General features: G+C 44.6%; 1 protein-coding gene across 1 annotated transcript; it reads left to right on the forward strand.

Annotated features, from left to right (window-relative positions):
- The first annotated feature begins 869 nt into the window (after window positions 1-869).
- Window positions 870-6235, forward strand: EIF4A3 (eukaryotic translation initiation factor 4A3). The gene is made up of 9 exons (XM_009581793.1): window positions 870-995; window positions 1449-1581; window positions 2680-2760; window positions 3196-3337; window positions 4196-4334; window positions 4829-4944; window positions 5493-5600; window positions 5687-5814; window positions 6034-6235. The coding sequence occupies exons 1-9, from the start codon at window positions 870-872 to the stop codon at window positions 6048-6050; spliced, it is 990 nt and encodes a 329-aa protein (XP_009580088.1). The 3' UTR covers window positions 6051-6235.
- Window positions 6236-8911: the final 2676 nt, after the last annotated feature.

Below are 8911 nucleotides of genomic sequence, written 5' to 3' on the forward strand. Positions count from 1 at the left end.
GACTTTCCATCAGGAATTTCACCAGACTCTACTCTGTAACAATTTAACTGTTAAACCCACCTTGGCAAAATAAGTTCAGATAAAGTCTTGTAATTATAAAGGTGGCTTTAACAGCTGACCTCTTTCACATACTTACTAGAGGGCTAAATTAATCTCTCAGCAGGCAGCATTGTCCTCAAACAGTACTAACAGCATCAGCAACCTGTCTGAACAGTTGGTGCACATTGCACAGAATCAAACCTAGATTTTTGACTGTCAAATGTTTGCTTTTGTTCTAGTCAGGAGTATCGTGTCCGTACAATTGTTTTTTAAGTATAACTTGAATGTGTAGATTCTGTTGAATAAAATTATGATTTTCTGTGGGCCAGTACCCTCTTAAATAAAGCTTAGATTGTTATTCACTTGTCACTGCCTGGGGACATAAAAATAAATGTTGCATATTCTAAATGAAAAGGTCAGCTGTATGCTTCATTTCTGTAAAATGCTCATAATATTATTCAAACGTGACCCTTTAAAATGTTATCTTGGAATCCTTGTGCAATGCAAGGTTTTTATCTGAACTGAGCTTATGAAATTGAAGTGATTTAAATTTATTTCTATTCTTCTGCAAGAAAAGCACACACTTTTATAATTGTTCTCAGAAATTAGGTTGGAATGAAAAACGAGTTATCAAAGAACTGCTTAAGTGCTGTCTTGTCAAAAGTAACTTAATTAAGAGGCTGTTACTGTGTAAATGCTCTGTGCGAGAGCAGCTTTCTATGTGTACAGACCCTTGCAAACACTAGGGTTTAGCACAAAATTCTATGAATTGATCCTTCAGATGTGACATTTGAGAGTACTGTGGGATCCGTAATCTCTGTTATGCTTGGATGTTATGCTTGGATGATATCTGCCCTGTGATTAACTGCCATGTGATCACCTGTTTTAATCAGGTTCGCGAGACCCAGGCATTGATCTTGGCACCAACTCGGGAGCTGGCTGTACAGATTCAGAAGGTAGGAGCATGTAAATCGCCATCTGTAAAACACTTGCAAGGCCTGGGGCCAATTCTCAGGTATTTCCCAGCACAGCTCAAAGCACAGCTTCTGCGTTTTCTTTCTGTTCCTGGAAGAAATAAGAAATTCTGATAAAGGGCTGTTTTGCTCATCTGCATTATATCCCTTCTTGCTTACATGACCACATTGGCTAGCAGTCTAAGGTTTTACACATTCCTAACTGAATTTTTAAGGACAGCACTTCTAAAGCAGTTCCTGGGGAACTGAGTTCCCAGTGTTTGAAAGCCTGCTGTTGAGGAGGTTTGGGTAACAGACCTAAAAAAATTCCTCTAACTGCTTGTATTTACATCTCTCAAAAAAAAACACTGTATGGCTGTGCAGATCTGCATCTCTTCATAAATACAAACTTCATGAGAGCTCAGTTAATTAAGCCATTCCTTTGTATCAACACAGGGTCTTCTTGCTCTGGGAGACTACATGAATGTCCAGTGTCACGCATGCATTGGAGGGACCAACGTGGGCGAAGATATCCGAAAACTGGATTATGGGCAGCATGTTGTTGCTGGCACTCCAGGCCGTGTGTTTGGTAAGGATATGTGGGAGGCTACATCACCTCCAGGTTCAGACCTGAGTTGAGCCATGGGGAACCTCCTGCAACATTTGTACGCTTAGATTTGAAATAGCATGAAAGTTACATTTATCTTGACACCATTAATGTGACATTAATGTGAAGTATAACAAGGTAACAACTTACTGTGGCTGGAAAAGACTAGGGAGAAATCAACAGGAATAGTATTTGGATTTTCTGTTTATATTTTGCTTTTCATTGTTGAAGTGTTTCTCTATATGGTGGCATGGGAACAAAGAGTATTTTTTCAGCAGAAAATATTACAGTCCCAGGAAATACTTCAGAATCTTGGAGGAGAGAGGAGCTGGGTCTATCTGAATGTCAAAATTAGGTCCACATTTTCTGCGTACTGGCCATCGCGCTCTCTTTGTTAAATCAGGTGCACTTGCAGCTGGTACTTTCGGGTTTCATTGCATGAAGATTTTTATATTTACTGTTCATGGCAGTTACCACACTGATAGTGTTAGCCTTCAAGCTCACATCTTCTGGATCTCTGAGAAGCAGGCAGCACTTTCTTACACAAGCACCTGTCACTGGGAGAACATAGAGCTCACAAGTGAAAAAACCCAAAAAATTAGACAGCTGCCGAACTGGGCTGGCTTTGAACAGCACACTAATAACAAATACTTTCCTATCGCAGTATTAAGGGATTACACAAAGCCATGTGCTCTTTCAAACAGGATGTGGATTTCCCCAGTCTGTTGATGAAAAGTTCATGTAGCATTTTGAATTTGTCACATCCAGCTGCAGTTACTGTGGGAGACTGGGTCGCCTGTCCTGTGCAATTAGCAAATACCATCCCATGGCTTGAACTCTCAGAGCTTTCCTGCAGTCAGTGCTCCCTTAGCCAAGCTGCAGAGATGTCCCCCTAGGTTGCAGGGTGCAGTGGGCACGCTGTGGCCCTTGGATGTGCCTTCCGTCACCAAACACCAGCCCCTGTTGGCAATAGGGGAAGTGCCTGTGCCTCCTCCACCGAAATGCCCTGACAGCGGGTGGGAGCAATGTAGGCTCGCTTGCTTTCAGGGTCTTTTCATCTTACAAAGTGAAATCTTACAGATATGATCCGTCGTCGAAGTTTAAGGACTCGTGCCATCAAAATGCTGGTTTTGGATGAAGCAGATGAAATGCTTAATAAAGGTAAAATATTTGTCTCCCTTTTACTTCCTTTCTTCTCACCTCTTTGAGATTCCAGGGTGTCCTCGCTGGCAGTCCCGCTTCTAAAAACAATTGGTTTTGTCAAAGTTAGACAATTATAGTTAATTATAGGCTGTAACAGGTTAAACTACTGAATGTGTCTTGTCTGATTTAGTTGTAGTGTCCTTTTCAATAGTTAGAAATTCTTGAGCACTGCCTTTCATACTTTACTGTATACCACGGCCACATTGTAGTGGGTTTGGGAAAATTAGGAAGAGATGAGCAATATGAGACACTGGCTTTGAGTTACTGATTCACTCATAAATGTTCATCTCCTAGCATAGGCCCAATACTGAATTCCAGACCAAATTGTGAAAGAGCAGGATATTCAGGGGAAAGATGTGCTGACTGTTCTGTGCTACTTGATTTGCTTTTCAGGTTTTAAGGAGCAGATTTATGATGTGTACAGATACTTGCCTCCAGCTACACAGGTGGTTCTGATCAGCGCCACTTTGCCTCATGAAATTCTGGAGATGACCAACAAATTCATGACAGACCCCATTCGCATTTTGGTGAAACGGTGAGTGATTTTCCTTGGGAAGAACAGGAGCTCTTTGAGTTGGTCCAGCCCTGGGCAGTTCACAGTATTAACTGATTTAAATGTGCAGAGTCTCTCTCACGTTCCTTCTCACCATTGCAGTTTGTCTACATGTTTGCAGACATCCTCATGTCCTGTTTTCTAGCAGAGGCCGACTCATCTCTCTGACTTTATGCTTGTCCAGTTCTGTTTGCTGCTGCTCAGCCTTACTGCCCCCCACCCCCTGATCCTCCCCATGTATAGCGGTCTCTTCTCCTAGAAAACGATCTTTCACACCTACCCAATTCCTGTGTTCCTCCAGAGGATTTTTGTAGGCCTCCTCCATTAATTTGCTGTTATATAGCAAGCCAAAAAAGCCTTTAGCTAACTGATCCTGAATGTCCTTGGAGGTGTAGCTTATGTCTGGTGGTATCACAGGTCCTCATGCACTGGAACTCGGCAGGAGTCAAGAGGAGTAAGTGTAGGCAGCCTGACAGGAGGAGCCTCCCTCTTGCCTAATCTCTTACACTGCCCCCTTTACCTTTTTTCAGTCTCTCTTGTCAAGAAGCTTTAATGTAAAAACTATGAGAACAGAAATGTTTCCCTTTGAAGCTGGCTGTCTAGAGCAGAGAGAGTGCCCCGGGAGTTCTAGTCTCTGTTGCGTGGGTCACGTTGGAGGCCCTTCTTGGAGCAGACTTCTCCAGGGACTTTCTAGAACGACTTGGACTTGTGTATAGACCCAGCAACCCACAGCACACAGGGCAAAGGTGTGATCTCTGCTGAAGCACACCCAGCCCTTCTAACTGCATTGTATGTATTCACCTACTTGTGGTCTGGTATAGCTGTTCTTCTTCCCTACAGTGATGAGTTGACCCTCGAAGGAATCAAGCAGTTTTTTGTGGCTGTGGAGAGAGAAGAATGGAAGTTTGACACCTTGTGCGATCTCTACGACACACTCACAATCACCCAGGCTGTCATCTTCTGTAACACCAAGAGAAAGGTATAGCAGCCATCAGATGGGCATGTTACTTTCAGAGGGTGACTCAGAGGAGAATACTAGGACAAACTAAAGAGGTCTGGTTGTTTCCCCGTTTGGGAATAATTTAGTAAGAACAGAGGTTAAACATTTGTCTTCAGGATATGCCTAGCTTAAATAACTGGTTTTAGGCAGACCTGATATAGTTGCCTTTTTAGAGAAGTAGAACTGATTAGGTAAGAATGTGCTTATTCTTCTAATTGCTTATAATCCCTGAAACAAAACCACACTTTCTGAATAAATGCCCTTAATTCCTTTCCTTTCAGGGCTTGTGGAGCCCTGTATCATATAGCTGATGCTTTGTAAGAATTATTTACTTCCTTTAGCTTCAGAACACCTGTTAAAGTGTCTCTCGGTCCTTACCAGCATATGTCTCTGCAAACATTCTCCAAGAACAACTGGCACATTTGGCTCTCCTAAGCAATGAGCTAACCCAGGCTGCTTGGCTGTATGCACAGGTAGACTGGCTCACAGAGAAGATGAGAGAAGCCAACTTCACGGTTTCATCCATGCATGGGGACATGCCACAGAAGGAGAGGGAGTCCATTATGAAAGAGTTCAGATCTGGCGCAAGGTAAATGCCTTAGTGTTGCTTACAGCATTGCTACCTCAGGGCAGGATTTCTTCTAGTGTCTGAAGGGAATAGGCCTCAGAAACCCATAAAACCTCTCCTCTCTGAAGGCCTTGTTCAGCTCAAATTAGGAAGAGCTCTGATTCCCATCTATCCCCCTGTGGTGTCACAGGGTTGGGAGATTGCCACTTCCCAGGGAGGGATGCTCATACTTACAGGCATAGAATTAGTCTGTTTTATTTTGCTGAAGAGGTTGGGAGTTGCTGCATTTAAAATAAGTCAAGGAAAAAAAATATTTGGGCTCTCTAAGGAGCATCATATTCTTTCTGAAAGATCAAAGCTGTGTTGGTACTACCTGTCTTCACGGAAGATTGGTGATGCTGCATAGAACAGCTTTCCTTTCAGCAAAAGTGTGGATGCTGCCAGTGTGCTGTGGGGAGGGAGGAGTGCAGAATAGCAGGGGATGCCGTGTGCTGGAGCCTACAACTTCTCAGCTCTCACGCCCACCTCAGTGGGGTGAAACAACCATAACTGTCCCCTTCTCTTTGCAGCCGAGTCCTTATTTCAACAGATGTTTGGGCTAGAGGCCTGGATGTGCCTCAGGTGTCCCTGATCATTAACTACGACTTACCCAACAACAGAGAACTCTACATACACAGGTAGGCTCAGCCTTCACATGGGGAAGTGTGGCTGGATTACCCTTTCCGAAGGTGGCTCCATTCTCTCTTTCCTTCTGCCTCCACAGAATTGGCCGCTCAGGCAGATACGGCCGAAAAGGTGTGGCGATCAACTTTGTGAAGAATGATGACATTCGCATCCTGCGAGACATCGAGCAGTACTACTCCACCCAGATAGATGAGATGCCCATGAACGGTGAGTGCAGGCCAGCCCCAGAGAGGCTGCTGCCCTCCTCCAGTGGGGAACTGGTGTGCTGCATCTGAAAGAGAAATGCCAGATGCTTTGTTCTATGACATGCCTCATTCCCAAGCCTGACCCATCTTTGCTTCCCCTGGGGAAGAACCTGGGAACAGCAGTAGGTGCTCTCAGCAGACTCGGTGCATACTTACTTTCTCTCATTTTCTCTCATTTCAGTTGCTGATCTTATCTGAAGGTCCGTGTTTACCAGGGAGTTGTACTTGCACTGCTTGGTAGCCTCCATAATTCTGTTTTGGACCCACATCCTTTTATCATATTCCTGATCATACGTTCTTGAATTGAGCTGCACTTGGGAACTTGTGTAAATAATGTCTTTACTCCCGCCCATGTTTTTCAATAAAAAAAGGAAGTTTTACCACAACCTGTGCTTAATTACTTTAACACAAGATAGTAACAGGCAGGGAGTTTTGAGATAGTGCCATACTTGGCTAGCACAATTGAAAAAACATTTGACACAGTATATCTAGGTTCATGAAATACAGGGCTTCCTGTTCTCCACCCTTTCATTATTGCTGTGCCATGCTGCCCGAAACTAAACTTTTTAGTTTCCTTAACTTGACTCTAAGGATCAGCCATCTACAGGAAAAATCTGTGTCCCTAGCCTGCTCTAAGAAAACTGAGTTAGAAGATAGCCAGAAAATAAATTTCCTCTTGTTTATGCCTTTCTGGAGCCGAAGTCACGTCACTCATTGCTCTGGGTGAGTGTTTCCCCTCCCAAGGAACTCGGGGACTTGAACAGGTGCTTGTGAGGCTGAGTGCCTCTTTAACTTGATGCCAGCTGGAGAAATACATTCTAATCAGCATTTCTTGAAGTAACAAAAAGAGCAAGTATCTTTTATCTTGTTGCTTTCTCTACCCCTTTCTGATGCTGTAGTTTGTTACATCTTCCCAGTCATCTCCTAATCTGTCTCGCTACAGCATTATGCTGTACTTTGCCAGCCGTAGTATCCTCCATGTAGCTTTCCAACCTAGCTCTGCTGTAGCCTTTTTGAGGCAAGAGTAGCCAGAGCTATACTGCTGGTGTGGGGTAAGTTACCATGTTCTACTCTATGCTTTTTCCATTAAATTGGTTTATGCTTGCTCAGGGAGGATGGGGAAAGCAAGGCCTTAGTACACCACCAGTTTGCACAAAACTGGAACAGCTCTCAGAGCTTCTTTCCTGAGTCAGTAGCAGAGGAGCCCTGGGTAGAGAAAGTGAGCATTTATCTGCTTTATGCCCCCATGTATTCCACTAGTTGAAGTTCCTCTGTTCCCTTGTACCTGCTCTGTGCATGATGCTGATGTTCTTAACAGTACATAGGCAAAAGTTGAGAAATACTAACCTTGTTTTACTAAGAATACTAATTGTAAGGGGTAGCCCAAAAGAGGTGAGGCTACTACAGCTTCATGCCCCCATGTGCAACCAGCAGCAAGGCTGAGCCAGCATTCCCAGTAGGCACACACAGAACATGTGCTCACCCCACCCATTCAGCATGGCACAAACAGCATCAATACCCTCATCTTATCCCTCTCCGGCTGATCAGGATGAAGGTCTGTTAGTGGGAAATAAACACACGCAAGCTGTGGATCCCTCCAGTAACTGGGCAAGGAGGCTCAGTTCATCCAGTAGCTGGCCTCTGTATTACCAGTCTGCTCCAGTAGCTAGCAAACGGACACGGCCCACATCCCCACTCAGTTGCTGGTTCAGCCTACCCTTGCACACACTGTGGATGTCCGCAGTAACCAGCCTTCAGACACAAGTCTGTCTTGTAACTGGCTCTTGGAGCCTCTTTTGTTTCTAGTTGCCTCCCATAGAGGGAGTCACACACATACAAATAGGTCTCAGTTGAACCCCAGACCCTCCAACCCTCTGGACCTCCTGGGTCCTTCCAGTTGCCTCACGCAGAAATAGATGTGTATTCCGCCCAGACTTACGGCTGCTTCAAGACCTGGCTCCCAAGCCCCTCACCCTCCTTGCTGGCTAAATCTGACTTGATGTTCATATCCTGACACAATCTCACTCTGCAGTTGCTGGCACTTGCTTTCCACTTGCTCCAGTCTCCAGTTTGCTGGCACTCCAAACATACAGCCCCTGTGACCCAAGGTCCCACTCCAGTTGCTGGCACGTAAGACCTCCATACACATAGAATGGAGTCCCCTCTGCCAGGAAGAGGGTGAGAAATGGAGTTAACAGTGAAAACAGGACAGACATGGCCAGACAAGAACACTCACCAGCAACCTGTTGCCACATGACCAGCCCCTTTTATCCCCTTAATCATCTATTTCCCACACTTGCTCCTGCCAAAAATCACCTTGGCCCCTCCCTCTTCCTACTTTTGTTCCCTCCCACAAAGCTGAAGGGTTTTAATTCTGCAACTTCTTGGCACAGTGTTCTGGAACTCTGCCCCTACATACCCTGTTTTAGTCCTCTACTAGAAGGGTAGTCTGGATAAAGCCTTCCAGCTTCACTGTCCACATCCTGGACAGAGTTCTGCTCTCCATCACTGCAGGGCAAGCAGGGCATGGCACAGCCTCAAATCCGACTCATACCTTCCCGGAGAATGCAAGCAGCAAAGGCAAGCATGGCCCTCCAAGCCCCCTGTGTGATTCTAGTTGTTTGACTAATAAAGAAAAAAGACATTCATCACCAAAGCATTAGATTGTTTAAATAACAGTATTTAATCTGTACAGTTTGAGAGAAGATATCATAAAATGCAACATTCCTACCTCATCTTCAGCATCATTCACCTGGAGCTGAGCCCTCATCTCCAGAGGGCAGGTAACCACCACTCCCCAGCAGTTCTTTATGGTACAAAAGTCACAGTGCAATTGCTTTAGTCCTAGACAGATAATTTCCCTCACTCAAGAGAGGGGAGACTGATGAAGCTCAAATGTTGATGGAAATTGTTACCATTTAGGAATGCAAAAAAACAGCTATTGCACACAGTCATTTCCAGCTGAAACTACAGCAGTTAATTATTTAGCTGCCTTTACACTCCACACATCTGAAAATGCCTTCGTTGATACCGATTTAGTCAAGAGTGAAAATAGAGCC

This window comes from Fulmarus glacialis, unplaced genomic scaffold, assembly GCF_000690835.1.
Source record: "Fulmarus glacialis isolate BGI_N327 unplaced genomic scaffold, ASM69083v1 scaffold46397, whole genome shotgun sequence".
Lineage (NCBI taxonomy): Eukaryota > Metazoa > Chordata > Aves > Procellariiformes > Procellariidae > Fulmarus > Fulmarus glacialis.